This window comes from Stereum hirsutum (genome assembly GCF_000264905.1).
Source record: "Stereum hirsutum FP-91666 SS1 unplaced genomic scaffold STEHIscaffold_2, whole genome shotgun sequence".
Lineage (NCBI taxonomy): Eukaryota > Fungi > Basidiomycota > Agaricomycetes > Russulales > Stereaceae > Stereum > Stereum hirsutum.
In genome coordinates this window covers 2,165,875-2,193,619 of record NW_006763132.1, presented here as the reverse complement: position 1 = coordinate 2,193,619, position 27,745 = coordinate 2,165,875, and the positions used below count along the sequence as shown (strand labels likewise).

The 27,745-nt window shown below is 50.8% G+C and overlaps 9 protein-coding genes across 9 annotated transcripts; 6 read left to right on the top strand and 3 right to left on the bottom strand.

The window, feature by feature from the left end:
- The first annotated feature begins 118 nt into the window (after positions 1-118).
- STEHIDRAFT_91274 (cytochrome P450) lies at positions 119-2,895 on the top strand. The gene is made up of 13 exons (XM_007299946.1): positions 119-594; positions 652-757; positions 840-1,055; positions 1,116-1,267; positions 1,331-1,446; positions 1,508-1,625; positions 1,695-1,708; positions 1,776-1,968; positions 2,028-2,109; positions 2,174-2,299; positions 2,395-2,405; positions 2,474-2,606; positions 2,671-2,895. Exons 1-13 carry the CDS (start codon positions 339-341, stop codon positions 2,762-2,764), a joined length of 1,617 nt encoding a protein of 538 aa, XP_007300008.1. The 5' UTR covers positions 119-338; the 3' UTR covers positions 2,765-2,895.
- Positions 2,896-5,046: 2,151 nt separating this feature from the next.
- On the bottom strand, positions 5,047-6,395 carry STEHIDRAFT_118347 (NAD-P-binding protein). The gene is made up of 4 exons (XM_007299945.1): positions 6,162-6,395; positions 5,764-6,092; positions 5,482-5,656; positions 5,047-5,414 (listed from the first exon to the last, which is right to left on the bottom strand). The coding sequence occupies exons 1-4, from the start codon at positions 6,333-6,335 to the stop codon at positions 5,178-5,180; spliced, it is 915 nt and encodes a 304-aa protein (XP_007300007.1). The 5' UTR covers positions 6,336-6,395; the 3' UTR covers positions 5,047-5,177.
- An 896-nt stretch (positions 6,396-7,291) lies between these two features.
- STEHIDRAFT_37206 (uncharacterized protein) lies at positions 7,292-7,667 on the top strand (the record flags this gene model as incomplete). Its single annotated transcript, XM_007299164.1, has 2 exons — positions 7,292-7,467; positions 7,523-7,667. Coding segments are annotated over 2 exons (321 nt in total), but the record flags the coding sequence as incomplete, so codon positions are not given.
- Positions 7,668-7,691: 24 nt separating this feature from the next.
- On the top strand, positions 7,692-8,785 carry STEHIDRAFT_50014 (cytochrome P450; the record flags this gene model as incomplete). The annotated part of the gene is made up of 6 exons (XM_007299328.1): positions 7,692-7,837; positions 7,907-7,997; positions 8,072-8,175; positions 8,239-8,407; positions 8,476-8,505; positions 8,579-8,785. Coding segments are annotated over 6 exons (747 nt in total), but the record flags the coding sequence as incomplete, so codon positions are not given.
- A 1,332-nt stretch (positions 8,786-10,117) lies between these two features.
- On the top strand, positions 10,118-13,101 carry STEHIDRAFT_91266 (MFS general substrate transporter). Its single transcript, XM_007299944.1, has 7 exons — positions 10,118-10,875; positions 10,946-11,118; positions 11,191-11,477; positions 11,554-12,209; positions 12,310-12,516; positions 12,598-12,678; positions 12,740-13,101. Exons 1-6 carry the CDS (start codon positions 10,465-10,467, stop codon positions 12,646-12,648), a joined length of 1,785 nt encoding a protein of 594 aa, XP_007300006.1. The 5' UTR covers positions 10,118-10,464; the 3' UTR covers positions 12,649-12,678; positions 12,740-13,101.
- A 332-nt stretch (positions 13,102-13,433) lies between these two features.
- On the top strand, positions 13,434-16,826 carry STEHIDRAFT_118344 (alcohol oxidase). The gene is made up of 11 exons (XM_007299943.1): positions 13,434-13,929; positions 13,989-14,368; positions 14,433-15,031; positions 15,095-15,265; positions 15,326-15,374; positions 15,460-15,748; positions 15,826-15,849; positions 15,920-15,986; positions 16,055-16,203; positions 16,272-16,445; positions 16,519-16,826. The coding sequence occupies exons 2-11, from the start codon at positions 14,034-14,036 to the stop codon at positions 16,552-16,554; spliced, it is 1,893 nt and encodes a 630-aa protein (XP_007300005.1). The 5' UTR covers positions 13,434-13,929; positions 13,989-14,033; the 3' UTR covers positions 16,555-16,826.
- Positions 16,827-19,062: 2,236 nt separating this feature from the next.
- On the bottom strand, positions 19,063-20,508 carry STEHIDRAFT_49597 (Aldo/keto reductase; the record flags this gene model as incomplete). Its single annotated transcript, XM_007299298.1, has 7 exons — positions 19,063-19,218; positions 19,290-19,496; positions 19,599-19,818; positions 19,889-19,920; positions 19,983-20,172; positions 20,246-20,331; positions 20,386-20,508. 7 exons carry the CDS (start codon positions 20,506-20,508, stop codon positions 19,063-19,065), a joined length of 1,014 nt encoding a protein of 337 aa, XP_007299360.1.
- A 3,016-nt stretch (positions 20,509-23,524) lies between these two features.
- STEHIDRAFT_73029 (terpenoid synthase) lies at positions 23,525-25,150 on the top strand. Its single transcript, XM_007299394.1, has 5 exons — positions 23,525-23,778; positions 23,859-23,897; positions 23,971-24,145; positions 24,268-24,550; positions 24,613-25,150. The coding sequence occupies exons 1-5, from the start codon at positions 23,547-23,549 to the stop codon at positions 24,991-24,993; spliced, it is 1,110 nt and encodes a 369-aa protein (XP_007299456.1). The 5' UTR covers positions 23,525-23,546; the 3' UTR covers positions 24,994-25,150.
- An 840-nt stretch (positions 25,151-25,990) lies between these two features.
- STEHIDRAFT_165595 (uncharacterized protein) lies at positions 25,991-27,551 on the bottom strand (the record flags this gene model as incomplete). The annotated part of the gene is made up of 6 exons (XM_007299942.1): positions 27,263-27,551; positions 27,133-27,198; positions 27,012-27,071; positions 26,784-26,960; positions 26,326-26,696; positions 25,991-26,245 (listed from the first exon to the last, which is right to left on the bottom strand). Exons 1-6 carry the CDS (start codon positions 27,486-27,488, stop codon positions 25,991-25,993), a joined length of 1,155 nt encoding a protein of 384 aa, XP_007300004.1. The 5' UTR covers positions 27,489-27,551.
- Positions 27,552-27,745: the final 194 nt, after the last annotated feature.

The following is a 27,745-nucleotide window of genomic DNA, read 5'->3' as shown; positions in this document are numbered from 1 at the left end:
ACATATAAATAAATTTTGAATCGCATGGCTTGTCACTTCACGAAGTTTCGCATACCCCATCTGATGCACGCAGCCTTCCACCTTCGCTTCTTGCTTGCTTCTCGCACAACGGCCGCATTTGAGGCTCAGCTGGAGCGTTTTTCAGAAGGCTGTAAGCCCGGGCAGTCAAGCCGAGAGCCCATGCATCCTATCCAACATTCAGGCGGCCGTGTTGCTCTCTGGATAGACACTCCGTCATCGAGACTCCCCGACTCCTCGCATAGCCGCGTTAAGTTTCCTCAAAAGTCTGGAGTCATGGCCTTACCAGTGATCCCTCGCCGCATCTTTGCCCAACCACCATGGATTCAATATCTCTAAACGCCACAGGCATTCCTTCCCTCCTTGATACGTCAAATGTTTCCTCCACCACCATCCTTTTGAACCTCGCGCTCGTAGGCCTTGGCGCTGCTGTCTTGAAGCGCATTGTCTCCAAGCGATCCGTACCACTCCCTCCAGGTCCGAAAGGATGGCCTGTCATCGGAAGTTTATTTCTCATGGTGCAAAGTGCTAACATCAAGAGGTGGCACGCGTACGCTCAGTGGAGTCAGCAGTGGGGTACGTATACACCGAGTTTCTGCCTCTGTTCATCTCACTGAGCGTTCACGATACCAGGTTCTATGGTGTACATGACGGTATTGGGCCAGGGCATGCTCATTATCAACTCGCGGCAACTTGCGCTGGAGTACCTTGAAAAGAGGAGTACAGTGACGTCGGACAGGTAGGCTTATTTCTGGCTACTATCCTCCCTTTCTTTCTTGTCGTGTGTAGTTCTAACCATTGCGCCCACAATTGTCATTCAGGCCTCAGCTCTTCGTCGCCACACAACTTGGAATCAACAGATTCATCACCCTCGATAAGGATGGCCCCCGATTCCGTGATCAACGTCGCATGATGGCCGGCTTCATGGGCAGCTGGGCAGTTCTCGAGCGATTCCACCCCGCTTTCGAGCGCGAGACCAGCACACTTTTGAAGACACTGCTCGACGAGCCGAAAGACTTTGCCACACATGTGCACAGGTGCGCGCGTCTGCACCCATTGTCCTTTACCTTTACGAAACTCATCGTTGTGTCCTATAGACTGGTTGGCGCCGTCATTTTACCTTTCGTTTACGGGTACCACCCGAATTTCAACGGCGAGGACCCGGTGATGGAAAGTACGGAGCGTGGCGTAGAGGTCTTCCTTGATGCCACCAAGTTCGGATCCTTCATTGTCGACAGCTTCCCAACACGTACGTGGAGGCTCTACCATTCCTTGAATCCGGTCGCTCACTGTTTCTGACAAATGTCTATAGTGAGATTCATCCCCTCCTGGCTTCCCGGAGGTGGATGGAAGCGTATGCTGGCACCATGGCAAGCGGCTATCGACAACATGCTCGATGTTCCGTACGTCTTCACACAAAAGAAAATGGTGAGCTTCAAACGTCCATTGTTTTGGACATATTTCTAACTATGACTAATCCGCAACGCAGTCCGAAGGTATGGCCGAGCCTTGCTTCGTCACCTCACAGATCGAGAAGGAAGGAGGCAAGAAGCTGAACCCTGAACGGGAGGAGGCTATCAAGTTGACCGCAAACGCTATCTGGGGTGGTAAGTACATCCTGTTTGTTTTGATGAGGTATTGCTCTGGGGCTTACGGATTCTTCGTCTTTCACACAGGTGCTTCTGACACGGTACGTATTTTTCCCTATGCCAAGTTCAGTGTGTGATTCTTCCGACTGAAATCTTACCACTATTTAGAGTCCCGCCGCATTGAAAACCTTCTTCTTGATGATGATGCTCCACCCCGAGATCCAGCGTAAGGCCCAAGCTGAGATTGACGCTGCCATTGGTCCCGATGGCGGTCTGCCGAACATGCAAACACGGGCGAAGCTTCCTTATATCGAGGCCATCTTCAAAGAAGTCTTGCGCATGTACCCAGTCACCCCTCTAGGTCTTTATTTATCTTCTCGATAAGCATATACACTCGACGCTGACTACTTCGTCTATCAGGATTCCCTCACGCCGCTCGCGAAGATGATGTTCTCGACGGATACCTCGTTCCCAAATCCACGGTCATCATGGTCAACGTTTGGTGAGCACCGCTCGTGCTCAATATCCCTGCTTAAGGCATTGACTTTCATGTTCACGATGTCCAGGGAGATCCTGCATGACCCGAAGTACTACAGCGATCCGTTCGCATTCAAGCCCGAGCGTTTCCTCACGACACCGACACACGAATCCGAGCTCGATCCATCAGACGTGATCTTTGGCTTTGGACGACGGTACGTCAACTTTGTCTGCCCTCCCTCCAATATGGCTCTGCCGCTGACAATGCGCCTCCTCTGTTTCGTCATCTCTTCTGTTTGCGATTATCTAGAATCTGCCCAGGTGAGCACATATCCTCTCAATGTTCTGTTGCACTCCGTTCATCAGCTCACCTATATGTATCCTTTCAGGCAACAAAGTCGCCAACCTCCTGTCGTTCCTTGCGATCAGCAAGATCCTGGCCGTCTTCGATATCACCAAGCCCGTAGACGCCAGCGGCAAACCCATCGAACCCGTCATCGACTACAATGATGGCACCATCAGGTATGTCCTATTATCTTCTTGTTTGTTGTCTCGAACATTTTCTGATTGGATGAGCTGCGTCTAGTCACCCGGCGCCGTTCGAGTGCGCCATCAAGCCTCGGTCTGCTAAGGCTGTCGAGTTGATTCATGAGGCTGCGGCTGCTGCAGCTGAGGCTTGATTCCTGACGATGATTGTCGGTAGTGACTTGTTCTGTACGTAGATGCCACGATTGTGTACATGTATACGGTTTTCATGCTTGATTATGTTACGATTCGTTGATGTGGAATGATAGACGAATTTCTTGATTTTGAATGTTAGTGCTGAGAGTTTGTGTGATCCCACCTTGCTTGTTGTTGTCTTCGTGTGGGGTATGAATAGGTATGAGATCGTGGAGGAGATGAATGTAGACGAGAGTTCTTAGTACTCGTAGTAATTAAAAATACTGACTTGTATGACGACCACAAGTATATTGAAACCTCTCCAGTTCCAAGCCCTCCATCCTATGTAAACCTACTAGCACGTCCATCCCAGAAGTTTTCCGCACTATGTCGACTCTCCGACATCTCCTCTAGCCTCTGTACCGTGGGGAAGCGTTTCACGATCAGGCCCTGCAGCTCCTTCGTCAAGTTTGCTATGTGTACGAGCAAAGACCTCTCTAAATTCTGTCTCGACCTCGCATTTGCCTCAGGACTCCCTTCCAGCCCACAATAGTCTGATCCGCCCGTCCGCAAGCCTGAGTAGCCATGAAGTCGAGTATGGGTAATCGTATGCAGAAGAGTAAAACAAGACGACAGCATTTCCGATCATAGGCGAGACACGAGAAGACTAGAGGCGTGAGTTCAGGACAGCTGTCTGCGAGATTCTCAAATTTTCGCTCCATGGTGAGTGTATAACTAATGGAATGGAATCGAGTCTTCGAGCAACGGGAAAGGAGCTAACCCTTCATCGAATTTGATCGTCCACAAGTGCACTCTATCTCTGTTTATAACGAGGATGCGTCGACGAGGAAGGAATGGTTTGAGAGGGTTCGGGAGAGGACGTCCATAAGACAGGATTCCCGTACTCCGCGCAAGTGGGGGGTGATGAATGTACGGAGACTTTGTGGTGAACTCGTTTCCCTCGGGAGACAGGTATGCATGTCGATATGAACGTATAGTTATAATCTATCTTAGTTTCGCAAGCGTCCAAGGTATCCCACGTCCGATATAATATACAGGTCCAGGAAGAATGAGATGGCGCACGAAGGAATCCACCAGACGCTCGTCATTATTGAACAGGCCTTTCTAAAAGCTGCTCGAATTTCTGCAACAATTCGATGCCCAGAACAGGATATATACATAGCACGCACTCCTTGGACATTCGCATTCTCTGCGGGGTACGCGGTCTACGCCAGCCTGCCGAAGGATAACCTGATCCCGTGCCAACTCCGAACAGAAGGTTAACCCAAACCCACCTTGCTCTTGTTTCGAGTAATGGGTGACTGAGCCTACATTGAACGGAGTTTTGACTTCCTTCAAGCTAATCATCCTGCATCTGCACATGCACTGTCTCCGATTATTACTCGTGGGGCACAGTCTCGTCGAGCTTGAACATTTCGAACAATACGATCCTATGGCCACCCGGAAAGCGTCTCGGGTGAACCTGTGTACTCTTGTGAGACAGTAGCGACAAGAAGCAAGTAGAGAAGGGTCCGTAGAAGCTAGCTGACCGAAGCAATAATCCCCCAAGGCTCGAGAGAAGCTCTGAACGGTTGGCCCTGTAGCCCGACCCTATGCCTATAGCTGCCTTTCGGTGTACGGGCACCAAGTCTGAGAAGTAGGCACGTCAACCTCGGGCTGGTCGGCGATTTGACCGGAAGTCTAAGGCTATTTCGACGTAGTCTGAGCCGGTCTAGTAGCATGGCATCAAGATGAAAGCGGGTGGCGTCTAACGTCAACGAGCACGGAGGGCAAACTCGGTGTGATTGCCCTTGATAAAAGTGCAAGCTGGACCGTAAGTAGGCAAGTATGCGTCGGAGCGTTCGCATGTAGCTATTAAGAAAGGAGGCGGAAGGTAGGCAGCACCAGAGGCGGGGAATTCGGAACTCCATGAAGATGTAGACCAAGATCGGAGTCAGGGATACTCTTCAGGAGAGGATGTATATCTGGATAAGCGTCAGGTATTGCGTTCCTTTGCGAGATTGCAACCCAGGCACACTCTTCGTAAGTAAAATGTCGAGCACTGGTATTGTTGGTATGACACGAGAAGCCTACTGGAGACAAGAGGAGAGCCTGAGCGAGAGCGTGTTGAAAAAAGGGGAATATATAATGTAAACACGTACAAATAAGTCAGACACAGTCGTGTGGCGAGCTGGTGTGGCGTGTGCTCTGCATGAGCTCTACACATAAGTTTCTGACGTCCCAACTGCTCACAGGGTACGCAGATCTTGCTCATCATAGTAGTGAGCACTAGAAGATAGGACGGCTGCCTGTGTAGTGGGAGTATTCCAATGGAGTGACTGCTTCAGATTCCAAAACACGACAATACAGAAAGAATCATAGGTACAATTTATAGAGCATGCTCATCGACTTCACCAACCCGAGAGCTTAAACTCATGACAAAGCGATGTCGACAACGCTCTTCGGGTTCCACTCCTTGAAGAGACCATTATCGACCTCCTTCTCCTCCCCGACAACACCCTTGCCCGATGCCCACAACAACCTGATCACGCTGAGGATGTCCATGGCGTTCTTCTCGATGTTGCTCTGGAGCTCTTCGACGGGGATGTATGTGACCTTCAAGGTCTTTCCGGACCGTTCTTGGTACTCTTTGATGACATCGTTGAGAGCCTATATAATACAAGAGGGGTGAGTAAACGTCACCCAAGCGATGATGGGTGCAAGTGAGGAGACGTACCACTCGTTGACCCTCGATATGGAAGTCGCGGCCGCGCAGTTTGGAGGGTGGGAGTTTAGTAAGAACATAGCCAACGTAACGAGCAACGTCACGGCGGTCGGTGAACGAGATACGAGCAGTCCCGTCTCCCGGAATGATTACTTCTCCTTTTTCAAGGACGAGGCCTCCGTAATCCCTAAGGAAAGAAAGGGAAAAAAGCACGTAACAAATGTGAGCATCGGTCTTGTTGCACGAACTTCCCCAGACGCGTAGAAAAGAAAAGAAAGGATGGAAGCAACGTACGCATATTTCACCAAGATATCAGCGATGGTGCCGACGAGGAAGTTAGAGACAGGAACACCGTTGAGATGGGTTTTGAGGTCGTCATCAGAGGGAATACCGGCACGCCCTGGGAGACCGAACTGAGAAGGGACGTAGAGCTTCGCACCAGCCTTCTTAGAGGCAGCAGCGAGGTTGAATTGTGGTTGGAAGACTGCGGCATAGCCGAATGTGCAGATGACGACGTCGATGGATGAGAGGGCGGCAGCGATGGAGTCGACGGAGTCGTAGTCGACTTCCTTGATGGTTGCGCCACGGGAGGCGAGCTCCGCGAGCGCGCTATTGTCGGCTTCCTGTCCAAGTTGACAATGGGGATGAAGAGTCAGTATATTATTTCTTTGCCAGCAGGTCTGAGTGCTTACCTTCCGTGTGAGAATGACGACCTGGGTGGCATCGCCAGCAGCCTTCCGCTCGAGGAATTCCTCGGCGATGAATTTTCCAACGTTACCCACACCGGCAATAGCAAATGTTTTGTACAACGTCGAAGTGGCGGCACCTTTCGTCAAGAGCGACATAGCTGCAGAGTGAGAGGACATGTTGTTCGAGTTGTTGATTATGTGGAAAGTGGTTGGAGAGGCCTAGGCGTCGGATTATCGAGAGATTCGTAGAGCAGATACTCGTCCGAGGCTGTTATAACTTTCATGACGGCGTGGGTGTAACGTGAAGTTGCAGCGTACGCTGGTGAACGTTTGGACATTATTGATGGCGAAGCAAGTACTGTGCGTCCGCCACCTCGCGCCAATCATAAGCTTCGTCGGAGTTTCAATACAGCTTTGACGCAACGTTGACTACAAACTTCTAGTATTGCATTTGACTTCTCGCAACTGTTGCACGCAAAGCACGGGTTATCCTCCCCATGGACCTCCGGACTCTTGAAACATTCTTTTTGTAAAATGTTGACATCGGCACATTGGACTTTGCTTGCAACCTTCAAATGGTCGTTGACACCGCCCGGCGCCGAGCGCCAGTCCACTTTGACGGGAGTCCCAGCGGACGCTCGCAAACAGTAGCACCGATTTCTAACATAGATGATGTTGGCAATCGCGTCGGCGGGGCAGCGCCTTCCTGATTGGCTATATCAAGTAGCGGTCCCGCGTGTTAATTTGCACGTTTTATTAAAGCTCTTGTTCGGTATCCCGAGCAATCGTGAATCCTTCCTCCTCTTCCCCTCTTTGGTCAATCCATTTGGTGTACGTCTCCATTATGGCCTCGACTCACCTCCAACCAGCCCTCGACTTCATTGTGGAAAACAAGGGAGGCTTTGCAGCCGCCGCTCTTGGTGGCCTCGCCTACGCCACTGTTCAGTACATTCGTAGTCCATGGCGCAAGCTTCCGCCTGGGCCTCGCGGTATACCGATTCTCGGAAACATCGCTGAACTCGGAGACAAACAGTGGTTCAAGTTCGAAGAGCTCGCCAAACAATATGGTGAGTCTCGTACTAACTCTTGTGGCACAAACTGGTGACTTAACGCTTGCATGCATGCTACCAGGCGATCTCTTTTATCTCAATGCTGCTGGTCAACCTATCATCGTCGTGAACGACCATAAGGTCGCTGCAGACCTTCTCGATCGTCGTGCCACTATCTACTCCGATCGTCCCCAGAATATTGTCGCTTCGGATATCATGACTGGTGGTCTTCTTGTCGTTTTCACTCGTTACAACGACACGTAAGTTCTTCTTCACATTCCTACGACTGCCTGTATTGACGAGATGTCTTTATAGTTGGCGACGGATGCGCAAGGCTGCCCACGAAGGTCTCAACAAGGGCGTCGTGCACAAGTATCACCACACTCAACATGTAGAAGCCCTGCTTCTCGCCCGCGCCACTCTTGCCCTTCCTAACGACTGGGATGCTCACCTTCGTCGAGCTTCGGCTTCGGCAATCATGTCAATGGTCTATAACGTTCCTCCCATCACGAAGCACGGAGATCCTGCCGTCACCAACATTAATGACTTCGTCGCTCGTCTGACAAGAGCCGCTTATCCTGGTGCTTATCTTGTGGAATTCTTCCCTTGGATGCGCCATTTCCCTAGTTGGTATGTCCATACGTCATTGCCTTTTTGTATTACTTCTTACACGTGAACTAAACTTCTTCTACCTCACAGGCTCGCAAAGTGGAAGAAGACCGCGGAGGACTGGTATTCAATGGACTCAGCTATGTTCGAGGGCCTCTTCAAGGACGTTAAGGGTCGTCTGGTATGTCACCTCATACTATTTGTGTCTCCCATCATGGAATCTCTTCATATACTCATCGTGTATTGTCTTCGCAGGTATCAGGAGATCATCGCGCTAGCTTGGCCAGCACCCTCATCAACGAAGCCGCCCGCCACGGACTTTCAGATCGGGAGAACGCGTGGCTCGCTGGAACGATGTAGTATGTCGACTTTTACTCGCTCTTATAACCGTGCTTTTGCTGATCAAGTTTCCTGTGTTGAAGTGCTGCTGGTTCCGAGACTACTTCGGGTGTCATGGCTTGGTGGATGTTGGCTTTGCTCGCTTTCCCGGAGACCCAGAAGCGTGCACAGGCGGAAATTGACGAGATCGTCGGACGGAGCAGACCTCCCAGGTTCTCTGACCTGCAGAGCATGCCTTACATGCGCGCTATGGTACGTCTGCATCCTTTCCTGCACTATCGACGCAGACTCTGACATGTTCGTCGGTTTATCTTGCGTAGGTTAAGGAGGCTTTGAGATGGCGCCCAGTTGTAAGTTTTTCTCCGCTGTTTCTTTGTACATGATTCCTTCTACACCAGTAGCTGATCATAATACCCCGTCCAGGATCCCGTTGGTCTTCCTCACCGCAGCACCGAGGATGACTGGTACGATGGCAAATTCATCCCCAAGGGCTCAATCGTCATCGCAAACGTGTGGCACCTCAACCGCGACCCAGGTACCTTCGGCGCAGACGCTCACCTCTTCAACCCTGCGCGCCACCTTGACGCCAACGGGCAGATCGGACCTGGTCCCGCCGACATGAAGGAGGAGGGCCACTGCACGTTCGGGTTCGGTAGACGGATTTGCGTGGGGAGGCATGTGGCGAACAACTCGTTGTTTATCGAGATGGCGATGCTGCTCTGGGCGATGAACTTTGAGAGGGAGACTGGCCCCGATGGGAAGCCAAAGTTCTTGGATGTGGATGGATTCATCGAGGATGGGCTTGTTGTGTACGTTCTCTGTCCTCTCCCTTCTCTGGCTTTGACGTGTCGACTGACTGGCTTGTCTTATCTCGGATTTTCAGGCGCCCTATGCCATTCAACGTCAAGATCACACCTAGATTCCCGGAGGCGGCTGCCATCCTGGCGCAGGAGCAGGAGTTTGTCTCCTCTGAGTAGATGCTGCCTGTATTCATCATTCATTCCACACACACTTTTTATTCATGCATCTCTCTCTCCATTCTCTCCAATTTTCGACCTGTTTGCCTACCTCGAAGATGATGAGCGGATTTCGAGGAAACAGGGTTTCTGCGGGTTGTCTGAGTACTTTGTATGGCATCTTTGTATAACGCATAGATATTTATCTGTTGTCCGTTACATTCTTTACTGCAAAGATAAATAGACTGCATTATGACTCCTTAGAGCGGGAGCAAATGCGAAACACGAAGAACGTCCAAGTGCCACCGTGTGGCGAAATAGCCTCCGGAACCGGTGACCCGGATCCGGATACTTCCGCCGCCGCGCAGACATTGTTCGTCATTTTTTCGAGCTGCTCATCCCCACTGCTGTTTCTCTCTGCCCAAGTCGCTCAACCTGACATCTGAGCATCGAGACTCTCAACTCGAGAAACAAAGTTCGTCATCCGTCTCGATGCGCTGCACCATCACCACGATGTAACCTCGTTGGATGGTCTTGATGGCTCGCTTCCTGGGGGGAAAGAGTACTGCGGCTGTGATGCTCTGGGGGTGCTGCTTTTCGACGAGTCGGGCTAGGGGTTTGATGGTCTTCTCACCTGTTATCAAACCTTTCATTCGTATCGCCATGGATCGACATGCATTCCGGCCCAGGAAGCCAGCCCGACGCTGGAGACACCAGTGTTTGGCGCCTCCGGATGTCGGCAACCGTGACACTTCGGTAGAATATCCTAACGGCCGCAGAAAAGGCACCGCCGTTCCGCCTCCAGAGCAGTGACTCTTCTCGTTTTTGATGCAAAACTGATTCTATCTGCGACATGTCACAGCCGGTCTCAGTCTGAAAGCAGATACTGGGGTAGGCCTGCATTTTGGTCTGCTCTACTTGCCCATTATATCACCCGGGCGTCCAGATCTTCGCGAGGTCTTTCGGGACGCTGGACCCTTTGATATATTGAAACCGTTCTACGCCTTCCAGATTTGAGTAGGCAGAACGAGCATTGCGGACATAGGGCGTGGGATGATTGTTGCCTTCTGCAAATGTCGCACCTACGAGATTATGCTTCAGAGTAGCACTTTGGTCCGGAGGAGATGTGGGCCAATCGCTTCTTGATTCCAAGAGTCGAAGCGTGGAGAAAATCGATCAACACAGCAGCTCCCCAGCGGAGCGCTGTACGTCTTATCCACGTGCGACCCGAGTTCTCAGTTGTCTAAGTACTCGAGTATAAGGAAGGGTTCTTGCGCGCGTTCCCCCCGCGAACCACCCTCCGTCTTGTCTCTTCCTACTGACGGTTGTTGTCCACATTCCACAAAGCTCGCTATGGTCATGGACACCCTTCGCGAGTCGCTCTTCGGCCAAACCATGCGTTTCCTCACAGGCGACCGTGTATTTCTCTATCCCGAAGAACGAGATCCCCAGGTCTGGTATACGTACATCAATTCCGTCAAATCCAGCAACCTAGCGATCTACGGAAATATCAACCCAGACCCAGTCGATGTGACCCCGCCTTCGTTCATCCCTCCGGCACAGATTACAGGGTCACACACCCACGTCGACGAGGTTCCGCTGGAGGCGTTGGAGATCGTTCGACCTCCCCTTCCCGGTAACGAGTCCCGGGACTCGTTGGCGACTCAAGTCGATCCTTTCGAGCAAAACAGGAAGAAGGAGAAAATAGAGATAAATTACGAGAAGGATGCTCTTCTTATTGATTTTGCGGAGAATGACCCCGCCGTACGTTTTTCTTCCTCTTGCTCGCAATGATTCTCAGTCTCCGAGCCTGTGTTGATTAAATTGATCGCAGAACCCTTATAATTGGTCACTAGGAAAGAGGAGCTTCATCACTGGATTGCTCTGTCTGTTGACGGTGGCAATCTATATCGGAAGTGCGATCTACTCTCCAGGTATACCAGATGTCATGGTCCAGTTCGGTATCAGCCAAGTCGCGGCCACACTCGGACTTACGCTCTTCATTTTGTAAGTGTAATTCTTGGATTTATCTGTCTCCGAGTGTTCTGACGTTTTGTACGTCGTGGTAAATGTTAACAGGGGCTATGGTATCGGTCCTATGTTGTGGGGCCCGATGAGCGAAATTCCCCAAGTTGGATTCAACTTGCTCTACATCCCGACACTCCTCATATTCGTCGTATTTCAAGTCCCCACCGGTCTATCTGTCAATCTTGGCATGTTGCTCGTCTTTCGATTCCTGTCCGGCTTCTTCGGCTCTCCTGTACTTGCCAACGGTGGCGCGTCTATAGCCTACATGTTTTCGGCTCAAAAACGCGCTTACCCGATCGTGGTATGGGGTGCCACAGCTGTTTGTGGGCCAGTTCTTGGTAGGTCCTTTCGTTCAACTTCGAAAATCTTTCCTTTCGATCCACTCCAATCTTATCTGACTGTGCGTTATATCAGGTCCCGTTGTCGGAGGGTTCGCTGCACAGGCAAAGGGCTGGAAGTGGACGATCTGGGAGCTTTCGTGGCTCTCCGGATTCACTCTCATCGTCATCTTCTTCTTCCTCCCCGAAACAAGTCACGCCAACATCCTCTACCGCCGCACACACCGCCTCCGCAAGCTCACCGGGCGCCCCAATCTTCGCTGTGAGTCCGAGCTCATCAACGAGCAGAACAATCACCTCTTGCACGACATCGCCATCTCCACCGCCCGCGGATTCGCACTGAACTTCCAAGAGCCGATCGTCTTCTTCCTCAACATCTACACCTGTCTTATTTATGGCCTGATTTACGCCTGGTTCGAATCCTTTGCCGTCGTCTTCGGCGAGATCTACGGATTCTCGCTACCTATCGAGGGCTTGAGCTTCGTCGGCATCCTCGTCGGAGTCATCATCGCCGTACCCCCTTACTGCGCGTACATCTACTACGTGCAGGAGCCGAAGTTCAATGAGAAAGGAGAGCTCAAACCGGAGCATAGGCTGCCACCGGCATTTGTGGGGGCATTTTTAGTCCCCATATCATTGTTCCTCTTTGGATGGACTGGTAGGGCGAGCATTCCGTGGATTGTACCCATTATCGGGAGCTCGATATTCATTGGTGGTGCCATGCTGCTCTTCGTAAGTACCTCAACTCCCCTGTTACGCCGTGACGCGCATCACTCATCTTCTTTACTCAACCTCATGTGAACGTTCGTTGATTTTATCTCGATCACACCAGATGGCGGTATTGAATTACTTGGGCGACGCATACCCTGCTTATGCCGCCTCTGTCCTTGCGGGCAACGACTTCATGCGCTCGACTTTCGGAGCAGCGTTCCCACTGTTCGCGACACAGATGTACCACAAGCTCGGCGTCGGTTGGGCGAGCACTCTTCTCGCATTTTTGGCAATCCTCTTCATTCCGATCCCCTTCGTGCTTCACAGGGTACGCTTCCTTCTATCTTCGTCCGCTCTATCTGCTCTGATATTTTTGCGTGGTACTGACTACTCTGTTGTACGTTTATAGTATGGCGAGAGGATCAGAATGGCAAGTCCGAGAGCAAGACACGATATCTGAAGGACATGATATCGACGGCCTTTACTCATGGTATGTCATTGGTGTCCTCGATGGCTTCTTCGATACCAGTATCTCACGCCTGTCGCTCTAGACGTGGCAATTCAGTGCTCAACATCATACCGTTAGCAAGCTTGCTCGCGCCCCACATTCTCACCTTCCGGCATAATAATTACTTGTATATTTCTTCGATCTATTATTGTTCCCATGGAGCACTACATACTAGTGGACGATCTCTGACGAACTCCTGTTGACGCTCCATACATGTCCTCGTTAACTTATCTCACCGACGGTTCTGACTTAGTCGACCTATGAAGTCTGTCGGACGAACTTACGCTCTCTGATTGCTGTACCTCACAAGCTATCATGTCATGTTTCGTCCTGTTATTTATGGTGGCTCGTACCTAGTAATATTTTTGAATGACAGCGTTTCGTGTCCACAGACGCGATAACCACTGGCATGCTCATGTGGCATCTAGACGCGCCGTCCGGTGATATATGTGTGGCCGACGTGATGGTTCCATGTTCATCAAGGCTAAGCAAAACAAAACATGTCCAAGAATCGAAAACACAGCTTCGCCTAGCAGACCGTATCCAACCAAAGATTTTGGGTCTCCTTCCGCTCAGACGTCCTGGGTTTCACGTTCCTTCAGCCTCAAAGTCCGTGATGACTAAGCCGTGCGAACCCGAGTCGGGCCACCGACACGACCGTGTCGAGTTCCCATGATCCCATCAATCTTCTTCACTGCCATCAACTTTTACTGCAAGTCCTCCATCCGCGCCTGCCATTGTAACTGAGTGTATCTAACTCTCCATTCCTCGGTCGAGAAAAGACGTTTCAAGGCTCTCCTTGCTGCGTTTTGACTTTGTTTGGAGGCATTCCTGTCCCTATCATTCCCTATTGACACACGCGTCTTCTACGGGACCGTACGAGTGTGAACAGCATGAGGCTGCGAACTCCATGTCAAGCATTTTGCTTGTCTGTCGTACAGAAACGTTCTCTATTTTTACTCCTAATTGGTGATCGCCATCGCGTCATAGCCAGGCACTAGCCATCGTTTCTAGGCTGATCTCGACAATTCGTGGTATGCGTCCGCTGGCTCTCCTTGTCGGTTACCGAAGGCGCATCAAAAAGCTGTTCACAACAATCATTTCGTATGAGGCGCATTCAGAGGTCGAACTCTGGAGCCGTGATTTCAGTGGGTCGTGGTAACGGTCGCTGACATTTCACGATGCTATGCTATATTCCCGAAATCTGCACAGTCGTGATTCCCGCATCTCGTGGTAAGCTCATTTATATTATCGACGCTGGTTTAAAGAGTGCCTGATCACGTCCTCAGCAGAATCCAAGCCATTTCCCTCCCACTGCTCGCCTTGGACTCGACAAAATGCGTGGCCTTCTTTTTTCTGTTTTTTCCGCCACTGTATATTCCGGCGTCTTGTCCCAGAGCACCGTCACCCCAGCATCCTTCGCCGCCACTGAGTTCGACGTAGTCATCGTTGGTGGAGGTACGGCCGGTCTCGTTCTCGCCAACAGGCTCAGTGCTACCTCTCTCAATGTTGGTCTCATCGACGCCGGCCATTATAACGAATCTGGCGACGACACGATTGACATCCCTACTGGCTTCCTCACCACCGATCTTCTGAGCAATGATGACTACGTTTGGCCGCTCGCAAGTGTACCTCAGTCACGGCTTAACGACCGCTCGATTTCCTACCCTCGGTTTGTTCTTTTCGTCTACTTCATCATTTTTGTTGATCTGATTCTCAACTGCATTGCTTTACAGTGGCAAGGTTCTGGGTGGTTCCTCCGCCATCAACGGTCTGATCTGGCAACGTGCGTCCGTGGCCGAGTACGATGCGTGGGGTAACACGTTTGGCAATGGTGACGACTGGACCTGGGAAAACATGCTCCCCTACTTCGAGCGCATGGAGACCTGGAACGCCCCAACGACCACCTACGTCGCCGACGATACATACTCTACGTCTCTTCCCTCCGTCGAGGGCGAAAGCGGCCCTCTGGACATTTCCTACAACACCTTCTTTACTCCACTGGACATCGACACCGCCGAATCAACTGCCACCCTTGGATTCCTTCTGAACCCTAACACTGACGGCGGCAACTCAACTTTCTTGCCCATCGAGTCGGATGCTCGTTGCGCTGACCCGACCACGGGGAAGCGAAGCTACGCCGTCGCCTACTACAACGAGACGGTCCGCGCCAGAAGCAACTTGGTCGTTCTCCAGGACACTATCGCCAGCAGGATCATTTGGGACAACTCGACGCTCAACAGCTCAGCGATCAAAGCCACGGGTGTCGAGTACGTTGGCAGTGACGGTGTGACTTATGTTGTAAACGTGTCGAAGGAGGTTGTACTCTCTGCTGGTGCGTCTTAATTTTTGCCTGTGTGTTAAGCGAGCCAGGATTGACCTCTCAATTCGTCTCTAGGTAGCGTCAAGAGTCCACAGATCCTCGAGCTCTCCGGCGTTGGCAACTCGACCATTCTCGAGGGACTTGGAATCGACGTCGTCCTCGACTTCCCGCAAATCGGAGAGAACCTTTTCGATCACGCTTCGGTGTACACGGACTACCTCGTCAATGACGGTATCGTCACTCTTGGTGAGTCCTTTCTGTTTGTTGTTTCGCGCGAAGTGCTCTGACAGCCTGTCTTCGTTGCAGACCAGCTGAACTGGAACTCTACGTACTTGGCTGAGCAAACTGAACTATTGTAGGTGTTTCCCTCCTTCAGCGACTGTACCACCCAGCGCTCGCGGAGATTGCTCACAATCCTCGTTTTCTTTTACGCGCTATAGCAACACGAACGGCACGGGTGCTCTGAGTTGGACCGTTGAGGCCGACGGAAGCTTCCCCCTCAAACAGATCGTCGCGTCGTCCAACTTCACCGCCTTCCGCAGCGAGCTCGACAGTGAACTGGCTAACAAGACTCTGACGCCCCTTCAGAGCGCCCAGTACGATCTCCTGAAGACGTGGGCCGATGCTGGGAATATTGGATGGCTTGCTATTCGTGCTATTCCATCTGGTGGTATTGTGAGCACCAGGGAGTCGGGTTCTAGCTACTACACCCTCGGCATGTCTCTCTACGTGAGCCGTCTACTTACATCGCTGGCTGTGTTTTGTTGCTCATCATTCGATTTTTGCTCCGCTATTCGATCATTTAGCATGCGTTCAGCCGTGGTTCCGTTGTAAGTACACACCATAGTCTCCGGCTCAAATTTATCAACCCGCCACTGACGTCGACTTTCATCGCTCTAGCACATCAACTCTACCGTTCCTTCTGCCTCTGCTGTTATCGACCCCAACTTCCTGGAGTTCGAGTGGGGTGCGTGTCCTCGAACGATCACCGTCCCGCATGAGCGTTTCATTGATGCGATTGATGTTGTTTTATAGACCGTAACGCTCTTCTCAGTGGTCTCGTCTTCACGCGCCAAATGGCCGCTGCCTCGCCACTGGTCGACTTGCTCAATGGTGCCAACTCTCCCGACGCAAGCGTGCAGGCTGCAGAAGACTTCAACGACTTCCTCGAGGCCCGTCTCTCGGTACGCGCCCGTTTTACTGTCTGATCTGGCCAACGTATCGCTCATTTCCTGTGACTCGTACTCTCTAGACCACGAACCACCCAGCTGGCACGACGGTCATGGCCTCGCAGGATGTTGGTGGTGTTGTTAGCCCTCGCCTGAAGGTCTACGGTCTCGACAACGTTCGTGTTGTTGACGCCGGTGTGTTCCCCATCACGACTTCTTCCGCTCTCCAGCAGACCGTTTACGTGATCGCTGAGAAGGTCAGTCTCCGTTTGCGGCTCATGTTTTTTTCCGATATTAAACTGACGGGTTTCTTCTCTCTCTATCCTTCAGGCTTCGGACATGATCATCGAGGACTTGAGCGCATAAGGAGCTCACATCCCTCTTTCCCGCACTCAGGGTACACGTTCGTTTGCATATATATTTTATCCCTCGGTTTTTTGATGTCTCCACTTGCACCACCTTCCTCCCCTGGGCATCTTATTGTCAAATGCAATCATTTCTTTATTTATTTATTCGGCATCATCATCTTCATGGACGTTCCCGTTTCACCTTCCATAGTCACATATATTTACCTCTGTAATGCTACGGGTTCTACGTTCAAATGCGCTCGTATTGCTATCCGATTTGTGTTCGATCTTATCTGTCTGAGCTGTCTGAACTGCGTTCGCGGTAGTTCGCGTCCATCCGAGCCGACGATTCCAACTATGAAGAGAACTTCGGGTCGCACCAGACTGTACATGGAACATCTCACAGGATCTGCTACTGAAGACTTGGGTCTTCTTTCCGAGGAAACCGCTTGAGTAAAATGTCTGAGTTGTTGATGAGCTCGAACGATCTTCCACTGTGCACGCCCTTCAGATTGAAAATCACCCTGAGAAACACCAGTAAATGTAATTTTATTCGCTCACATGCCGGTATAACGTTCACTTGTGTGCGGTGACTTTCAGCCATCTCACGGCATAAAGGAGGGGGATTGAAGATCACCCCTTATATTGCCGAATTCACTCACATCGACCGGAATGGGAATTCAACCTTTTCACCAGAGAAATATCACTCATCGTGTTCTGCGGTGTTCGATAGCTGCAATCCAAAATACATTGCCCATAAATTGACTTTTTTATTATTGGTGTACTGCAACTGCAACTATATACATACAGTCTATACCTACCCCGAACACCGAGTACTATGAAGGAACAAGAAACGAGTAACTTACGTGAGACACGCTCACAAAAATTCACGGTACAGTACCGTATACTCACCGTTGGTCGCGGATTCGCAGCGCATCCTACTGATTCGAACACAGTACCTGAACAATTATAAGAGAAAGTTATGAACCGGCGGACTGCCCTTCACGCCTTCAACAGCCCGTGTAGCGAGCACCCAATGCAGAAACAGAAAGATCCTACGCCTGGCTACATACCAACCAGCAACCAGTTGGCCCTACGCTCTAGCTAGCATGATAGAAGGACGAAACATAAATGCAAAAAATGAAGACTTACCGGGGTAAGACAACGCAACTTGGACATCCTGATCCCCTTCAAGATAGGCCTTCTCGAGTAGAGCGAAACCTATAACACATTATGTCGCGAATGTTAGACAAGCAGTGTGAGCGCTCTATAATGAGCGAGGTGATGGGACCAACGGGAAGGCTGATGTCGAGGTTGGACAATGATGACGAGCAAGAGCCCAAAAAGAGAGGTCTGCACACACAGCTGGAACAGGTTGATCAGTTGAATAGATCGCATTGAAGATACAAGGAGCACACCGAGGACGTCGATGACGGCGAGATATCCATGCGCTAGCGTTGCAGAACGTCCTTCGACGACGTGGCTCGACTGGAAGGAGCGGCGAACAGCGCCCGGCTCTGCTGGCATGCAAGCGATGATGCCATCCGGTGAGTTACTCTTTAGGGCAGGCTAAAACCGCCTTCAGAACGGGCACTTCTGCATAATTTCCGCCTCACCCGCATTCACTCCATCGCGGGCTTCACCCTGAACGACTCGTTTGACGAGTGAAAAGTGGATTTCAACCTCCCTTGAGGTGATATCCAACCCTTTTCACGTGCACAGTGTTCGTTGTCGGAGTCAACAAAAGAAATACGGATCACAGACAGTCTGTTGAACTTGCTACGACCTGAGAACACCGTGCTCGACATGACGTCGACTCCGACGCCCTGACTGACCTGGACTTAGTATACACTACGATTCCACACGAGGAAAGGGGCGCGGTGTCCTTACCGAGAGTCATCCACAGCAATCATAGTGGTGGGTGTGTTGCCATGGGATGTTCTGCCCGTTTATTATTCTAGGTTCAAGCCCGATGGCCCGATTGGCTAATACTTAGTTGCCCTCGATCTTCTGGGCTACCCCAGTCGAGTCGAAAACCTACCTAAGACTCAATAAGATTGTTCCCGAGTCAAAGCGCCCAATTAATAGTGTTGGGAGATGCAAGAAAAGAGAGTTCGCCGAAACTTTCTCCTCACAGTGAATAATAGCTCTCCAGTGTCGAAGCTCGGTGTACACGGAGCTGGGCGACTGAAACGGCTTTGGACTTGTACTTATGCTGAAAGCCTCGGAGCCCGCGCAAACAGTTCTAGAGCGTCGACGAGAAGCAGTGGCGCGAAAGGTCTAGTATTTTCAAGATTTCACCTGTGACGCCACTTAGAGATCCGATGTAACTTTTTCTTCGGAGCAGTGCATGTAACTCAAAATAATTCGGGCGTCAAGCTCAGGAACGATATTTCGAGAAAAAAAGCGCCAGATTACATGCCAGATAGCAGCAAACTTTATCCATTACATGATGGGTCGTACGAATTCATCACAGTCTGAAACATGCAGTCTAAGTATACGTTAAGGTCAAATCACGTCGGAGAATCTACAACGAAGGGCTATCGATGAAGGTGTGGTCGTTGAAGCCGGGAGGGTAGCGAGGAACACCCGGAAGATCTGCCTTCTCTGCTGCTTTCCTAAGGGTGGCGACCTCCTCCGGAGTGAGCTTCACCGTAGCAGCACCAAGGTTCTCGTCGAGACGCTAGAGACGAGGGAAAATCCGAGTGTCATGAGCATAACAGAAAGAGAGAAAGAACTCAAAAGGATTCTTACCTTGACGTTGCGGGTACCAGGGATAGGAATGACGTTCTCTCCCTGGGCCATGAGCCAAGCGAGAGTGACTTGGGCGGCGGTGGCATTGTGCTTTTTACCAACGTTGTCGATGTCCTCGACGAGCTGAAGGATGTTGGGGAAGTTCTCCTCAGAAAAGCGGGGCATGAATGGGCGGGTGTCACCCTCGGGGAAGTCTTTCGGTGATTTCTGTACGCAAACACGAACAAGTATGAGTTTAAGGAACAAATTATAGAATGAGAGTTCGAAATCATCGTTCTAGAATGGACAGGCAGAGAGCTGAAGACCTACGTATTGACCGGTGAGGACACCACGGGCGAGAGGGGAGTAGGCGACAAGGGTGATGTTCAACTCCTTGCACGTCTGCATGATGCCGATCTTGGGATCCTCGACATCGAGGGCGAATGGAGAGTATTCGACTTGGTAGGCGGAGATGGGATGGACAGAATGGGCACGGCGGAGGGCAGCGGCGGAAGCCTCAGAGACACCCAAGTACTTGACCTTGCCAGCCCTAGGGAAAATAAAAAATAAACGTCAGCCTGACGAGGTCGAAGTAAGAAGATGAGTACGGGAAGACGTACTTAACAAATTCTGCCAATGCCTCGATCGATTTCTATAGGTGAAAATATGGGTGTAAGTGGATAGATCAAGAAAGAAAAGGCGAGGGTTGTTTACCTCGATGGGCGTCTGGAGATCAGCCCTGTGGAGGTACAAGAGGTCGATTTGGTCGACACCGAGACGGCCGAGGGACTTCTCGACGGCGGACTTGAGGTACTCTGGCTCGCCGTTGACCACCCGGTCACCGAAGACGTATCCGACCTTGGTACAGATGAATATCTCGTTACGCTTTCCGGTACGTTTGAACCTGGATTTGAAAGCAAACGAAAGGGTATCAAGATGAGTGGCGAACCAGAAAATACTAGAAATAGACCACAAACCATTGCCCAATTATCTTCTCAGAATCGCCGTAGCAATCGGCTGTATCCCACATGCGGCAACCCCGCTCATAGACCTCGTCCAAAAACTAGAGACGTGCATATGAGCAACGAGACGGAAGAGGGGAGTCGAAGATAGAAACCTTCATGTTATCCTTCTCGGCATCAGTAGAGCTGTAGGAGAAGCCTCCAATGCCCATGGCACCAAAACCAATGGAGGAGACGTCTGTCGTACCGATCTTGCGAGTAGGAAGCTGAGCGGGCATAATGGAAGTAATGGGGTGGATAGGCTGGTTGGTTTTGTGTACGGTAGTAAAGCGAAGTAGTGAATGAGATGCTGGTGATGAGGATGAAGTTGGGACATCGTACCAGGACTTATATCCCGTCGAGGTTCGCCTGTGCCATCATCATGTTGGAGAACTCAATCGCACACATGAATAGAGGGTACGGAGGAAAGTGGATGGCAGCTGCCCTCGTTGATGCGTATGACGCGTGTGGATACCACTTTATTGTATGAACAGCATTGCATCGTCTCAGATCAGTACGCAAACAAGGTCAAAGAAGACAGCGAAAAGTCTTTTGAAGGAAGGAGACAAGTCTGAGACGAACCGGCAATCGCGGGGCTGCTTGAGGGCTGCGCTTGGGCCGCGCGACCCGGTACATCGGCTCTGGTCCCAGTCCGAAAGAGTACCGCCATTGGGACTTTCGGCGCTACCCGCTCAACAACGATCACTGCGAGTGGACCTGCGATTGGCCAATTTCTGTACTGGTTTGGATCCAGCGCTTGCGAGTTGTCTAAGTACTGCACTACCGCGGCCGTCCCAGCTGCTCATCTCCCCCCACCATCACCCGCAGACGTGTCCAGCCGCCGCTTACTAGCTTTTGCTTCCCTTCGATTTCCAACTTGAACTCACCATCTATCGTGTAATCTTCCGAGCGCTGTTTCTCTTGAGGGCTGTGGGCTCGTGGCTACTCTGATCAACGGCCTCGTTCAGAGGTATTTACGAGCACTCCGCGGAAAGAGCTTCTCTGCGCTGTAGCAGTGACTAGGAACGGTGATAGAGCGCTTACTACTTGAGCTGTCACAAAAATATTCTAAACTGTAAGGTCGATAAAGGCCTTCCGGTGTAGAAGCATTTTTTTGATGCTCACTTTCTAGGGAGAACTCTGAACCAGGCTGATGGCAGCAGTCCTCGCGTGTTCGTGTCACAAACGAATAGTGCCCCTGCCCTCCTCGAGCTCAAGCTACACTGTTCCTGTCTATCTCCGGCGACCCTATGAACTCAGACCGGCCAGATATACCTTCGTCTGTCTACTGTTAATATCATGACAACTACCATTCCTGTCAAGCTCTATCTTGACTGTCCTTTGCCGAGTTTGTATTGCTTCTCATTGCGTGTTACAAGACGAGTTGAAGCAGCCGGGTGTGTGCTCTTACGTGCCCTGGTCAGGTGAAATAAGGAGGGCATTCTTTCCCTTTCGAGGCCTTGAAGAAACAGTAACGTATGTCATATATTCAATCAACCGCGCATCAAGGCATTTTCACAGATAAATCAGGCCCTCGCGTCCCGCTCTGAATCCAATGGAAAGCCTTGTACTTCTGGTTTGCGCATTTGGCCCAAGGTCTTTGATTCTCACTCCATCAAATACAGATGCATCAGATGCGTACCAAATATACTCTACGCTTTCAGCGACGGTTCACAGTGCGTGCTGCTACGAGTGCATTGTCATTCGTTGCTTCCTCATTCAAGCGGCTGCTTCTTTGGTGCAGGTTCTGCATCATGAACTCGAGGTCCTATCGCCACTAGTGGAGTGTAGTATTTGACCTGCTTCATAGTAGCTTCTTCGTGAGTAACCGACTCTCTAGGTATACGGCTTGCAAGTGAGTTTATGTATATTGACCGTGTGTATCCTTTGTGCGCTGATACGAACGTGAATCTAGATTGTGACCTCTTATTATTCTTCTGCCAGGCAATCAGCCCGAGCACTTCCGATCTGAACACAGATACTCAGACCATTTTGTGCACACTGGCACGCTATGCATAGTGCCAGTCATCATTCATCAGTGTGGCCCAGCTGTTGTACGCCCACACGCCAATAAGTACTGCAGTTCTGTCGCAATGTGTTTCTCCCAAGACAATCGTCGAGCGCCGGGAGTAGCTAAGTCGGGGATAGTGCTCTGGACATGTAGGAGGGAGGAGGTGCATTACTCGTGACTGGGTGGCGAAGATAAGTGGCGCGCGCCAACGAATGGGGCTGCTTAGTCAACATGTTTTGGGTCGGAGTACCACAACGGTCGCTTGGCACTGCTTGAACCGCACTCATACGGCCGACACTTTGGATCGGTACGTTGGTTCGTTTCGGTCCCAAAATGGTGCTCTTGTATTATATGAATAGCGGCCCAACGACATGCGAACGGATACAAAAGCGGCAGAACTGACTCCTCGCTTACTCCCAGCGCCGGGTGATCGAAACTCAACTTTTGAACTGAACCGTCGTGACGGCCCAGAGCTAACTATTCGCTAGAATTACGCGCAAAAAAAGCCTATACTGTGATTTGGCTACAAACCAGTATGTTAATCTACGCTCCAAAGTTGCCCGTTCATGCGCAAAAGCCAGCCAGTCCTGATCTGAGAAACGGGCTTCATGTAGTAAGCGCCAGGGGCATCGCTTCGACGCTTCCGGTATGTCGCTCAAAGCGACCACTGCCCGGTCTTCCACAGAATGTAATCTCATCCATCAACTACCGCGGCCGCTGAGACTCGGCGAAAACATCGTCTGCATGACCCGCTACTTGTTGGTCAGTGCATCGTTTTTAGTCTTAATCTATCACAATGTCGCTTCGGTGCAGTTGATTGTTTATCTCGTTCAGGTTGACGTTGTGCCCCCAAAGAGCTTGACGGGTCCGAACGCCTTGGAAGAATCCTCAGGTACGCTGCTTCAAATTGCGCTTGGACTTTCGGCGCGACATCTGCTTGCAAGTATACCCATAGGTCACCGTATTTTCGCCATGGAGGACCCTCTACCGAACACAATGAATTTCTGGACATCGCCTTGCCCTGTTCGTCCAGTGTATGGCGCAGTATATTACTAAGACATGAGCGTGTAAAACTGATCAACGCCAAATTCAAGCCGGTCCGCGTTGATCTGGAGACTTGGAGTGCGTCCGTTGTGATACCATTAACGGCAATGTGCGTCAACGACCGCACCGACACGCACGCCGAGGGTAAGGTCTAGCAGTCACTACATTTATACTGTGAGTCCAGGGTATTCTGGAACTAGCTTTCACCGTCCTCATCTTACCATGGCTGTCGCTACCTCTGTTGCCACTCCTGTTCCTACTCCCGCCTACTCTGCTGGCCGCGCTCCGGCCAAAGAGAAGAAGATCTATCTTCCCGACACACTCGCTGAGTGGCCTTGGCCTCGCGCCATCAACCCTCACTATGCTGAAGCGAAGGAAGAGTCTCAAGCATGGGCCGCAAGTTTCAATGCTTTCAGCCCGAAGGCTCAGCACGCCTTCAACCGCTGCGACTTCAGTAAGTCTTTCATAAATTTCCGCAGCTTATTCTTCGCCTATTTGCTTACTGTCTACGTTTTTGTTCGCGCTTTTGCTCAGACCTTCTTGCATCCCTCGCTTACCCGCTCGCCACTAAACGTATGATTCGCTGTCTCTACCCTCGGTGATTATACAGTAGGACACTAGTATTTACCCAGATTTTTCTCCCCAGATGGATGCCGCTCAGGCTGTGATCTCATGAACCTTTTCTTTGTCATCGACGAGTACTCTGATATCGCTCCCGTCGAGGAGGTCCGCCAGCAAAAGGACATCGTCATGGACGCTCTCCGGAACCCACACAAACCACGTCCCGAGGGTGAATGGGTGGGCGGTGAAGTCGCACGGCAGTATGTCTCCCTATTTCTTCTTCTTCGCCGTGCTCCAGTTATCCTGTCCTTCTCCTTCCTTGTATTATTATCGTTTGTTCTTCATGATCCCGGCCATGCTCATCACTCATTTTTATTTTTAGATTCTGGGCTCTGACCATCACCAACGCTAGCGCTCAGTCGCAGAAGCACTTCATCGAGACTTTCGACGAGTACCTCGACTCCGTTGTTCAGCAGGCTGAAGACAGGTCAGAGTCACGGATCCGCGACATTCAGAGTTATATCGACGTCCGCCGCAACACAATTGGTGCCAAGCCATCATTTGCCCTCCTCGAGCTCGATATGGACCTTCCCGACGAGGTTCTCGCCCATCCCACTATCCAATCACTTTCCCTTGCCACCATCGACATGCTTTGTCTTGGCAACGTAAGTAACAATGCTGAGATACTCTGCACTCACCGTGCTAACCCGATGTTCTTGCTTAATAGGACATTGTCTCGTATAACCTCGAGCAAGCTCGTGGTGATGCCAGCCACAACATCATCACCATCGTCATGAACGAGCTCAACCTCGACGTCAACGGTGCCATGCGATGGGTAGGCGACTTCCACAAGCAGTTGGAGAAGCAATTCTTCGAGGCGTTCAACAACCTTCCCAAATGGGGCAACGCGGAGCTCGACGCTCAGATTGCAGTGTACTGCGACGGACTGGGGAACTGGGTTCGTGCAAACGACCAGTGGAGTTTCGAGAGCGAGCGCTACTTCGGGGCTAGGGGTCTTGAGATTATGGAGACGAAGACCCTGGCGATGATGCCTATTCAGAGGACGGAGGCATTGGGCCCTCAGCTTGTTGATGACTCCATTTTGTGATTTGTTTGTTGAGAGGCGGATGACGGACCCCGATAGAGACAGGCTACTATATCATTGTACTTTCCCTCTCCATTGTTTATCTGTGTGTAGACTTTTCGAGCACGCCCTATTTGATTCAGATCACTATCAATATTTTATTATATCTCATTCACGCCTGCTTCTCGCTTCTGCAATGTTGTCTCGATGATTCGTCGAATCAATCTAGACCCTTCTCGTCAGAAGTCATATTCCCGGCGCCATGCCAGTCTTCCCAGAATTTCCTGCGTCTCAACCATTCGCGCTGCTAATGCGCGTTCGACGATCGAGTCAACCAAGCAAAAATACCCCAAACTTGAAAGATCCTGAGAACTTTTGCTTATTACCAGTGGATGACTTCCCGCAAGAAAGAAAAATGTATTCTGATTCGACGTTGATTCAACCCGATTGGTGCTCGGCAGCGCTCGGAAACGAAAATTGTGGCCCTTTGACGGACTGCGCAACGGTGTTGATATTGGGCAGCGAATTGAGTTGAGTAGAGCGGAAAGAACATGTTCCGCGACGGGAAGTCATCCACTAGAGGGCCGTATTTTATCCCCTTGCATACTCCCTTGATACTCCCCATCAAATTGTAGCAACTCTCAGCGTCTTCCTCTACTCTATCTAGGGTCGTCTGAATGGGTTCTGGAGAGCCAAGTCATCATATCGTTCAATTCTTGCGCAAGCCCACATCTCGTGCGACTGCTGGACACAAAACCTCGGCGAGTCTTCGAGGCTCGTGCAAGACATCTCGATATCATCTCTCAAAACGCGTCGCTTTGACCTTTAGATAATATATTAGAACTATGGTATTATGTGTGGAAGGGAAGTGAGAGTGATATACAAGAAATGTCTACTAAATGGTCTATCATAACCTGACTGGGAGGGACAGATGAGCTACCGCCATAAGTATGTGGTACATGCGTCGTTGTGCCACAAGGAATCCACGTCTAAATTAGTATTTACACTATCCCTTACGCGACTACGCATTCAACTCCCGATCCTTCTGATCGTTATCGTTCGAACCTAGCCCGGTAAGGACGGTACCGGTACAAGTGTGCCTATTCAACGACTTTTTCGAGGAGAAAGGGCGCAGACACGTGAAGCAGAACCACTCCGTGAGCTGATTGTGTTTTCCCGCTTCATGTCGCAAACGATCGTGAAGACGAGAAAACTCCGCGGAACAACCTTCGCGGCAAATATACCGCCGCTTGGGTAGATGAGAGCCCATATGCACCTATTGAAGCAATAGTCAAGGTCAGTATTTTCCTGAGAAGGCCATCATAATATATAAAAAGCATGGTAGCTGTCGCTTACCTTTCGGGTGTATTCGTTCGCAAATTTGCGGGTACACGATGGGTCTAAACACTGGAGACGGCGCTGGCGACTAGTAGAAATGACATTCGGCGATGAGGAAGTGGTGGAGTCATCGCCAGGTGCAGATGATGAGGGGGACGGAGCGATAGATGACGAGGATGAACCGGCTTGCGGACTTGAGAAAGACAGCCATTCATCGGAAACAGCTGGCTCAGCACTAGCATAGCACTGATCAAGGGTAGTATACTGCGTGTTCGATACGTTGTTCAAGCTCCAAGGAGATGCTGAACCTTCATCGAAAGCGGAAATCATTGCGAATGTCGTCATATCTAATGAGGGCGATGTGTGGGTACGATCTGACATGATAGGTTCTGAAAATCGAAGGGAAAAAAATAGAATATAACGCGTACAGCTTAGATAAAGAGCTACACAAACCATATAATATATGTGGTACTCACCGTTGGAGATGACGGGGTGCGACAACGATGGTGTAGAAATTTGCAGATCGTCGTCGGTAGACGGTTCCAGTGCTACTTGAGAGGGTACGTAGATATTCGCCATGTCGTAGAAGGGCTCGGAGTTTGCTAGAAGATCACCATGAGGTAGGTCGCATGCGATCCCATCAAAGGTAGGGACTATTCCTAAGATAAGTAAGGCTCAACCAGATTGACGGTGAAGATCCTCACCTGCGCTGTCTGGGTGAGTCTCTATGACGCTATCGCTGCTGTCGAGGTTTCCATAATTGTCTGCTCGGACGCAACGTGTGATGAGTAGAATATCTCGGCAAACGTAAAGTTGCATACTCACGCCGGGGATCGTGGATGTTATTCAACACCACACTTGTCGTTCCGTGAACATTTTGTCTATCACCATCTGTATCCTCAAGGCAAACGATGAGCGAAGGCCTACTCCCGGCATGACGAGAGCGAAATCGTACTTGGAGAACACGACGGAGGCAGTGACGTGCGGATCTGAATGCTATCAAGAGTGCCGTTCCTCACCAAGCTGACCGTAATGCAAGGGTGTGCGGAGACGGTATCTCGACAGTCGTCTGAACGGCGGTCCATTGTTTGGATGTTCCAGGAGGGAGCTGCGCTATTTTCGAGAGAAATACCAAGATTGATGCAGTCAAGGAGAGCCAGAGGTATAGTGGTGAGGGACATAATTGACAGACAGTTCGGGAGGAAAGACACCGATCCTTTTGTACTCAACTTGAAGTACTGCGGCGCCTACGGGGTGCATTGATGACGAGCGTCTAACTTTATGGGCCCATCAGGAAAAGAAGGTCGTCTTGCAATCATGGACGCTTGCGCGCCATAAGACAGAAGGTAAAAAAATGGCTCACACTGCCCATAAATTAGTCAGTCATCAGTGCGCGTTTCAAAACTGGTCACCTAGGCAGTCGCCGTTACTTCGATTC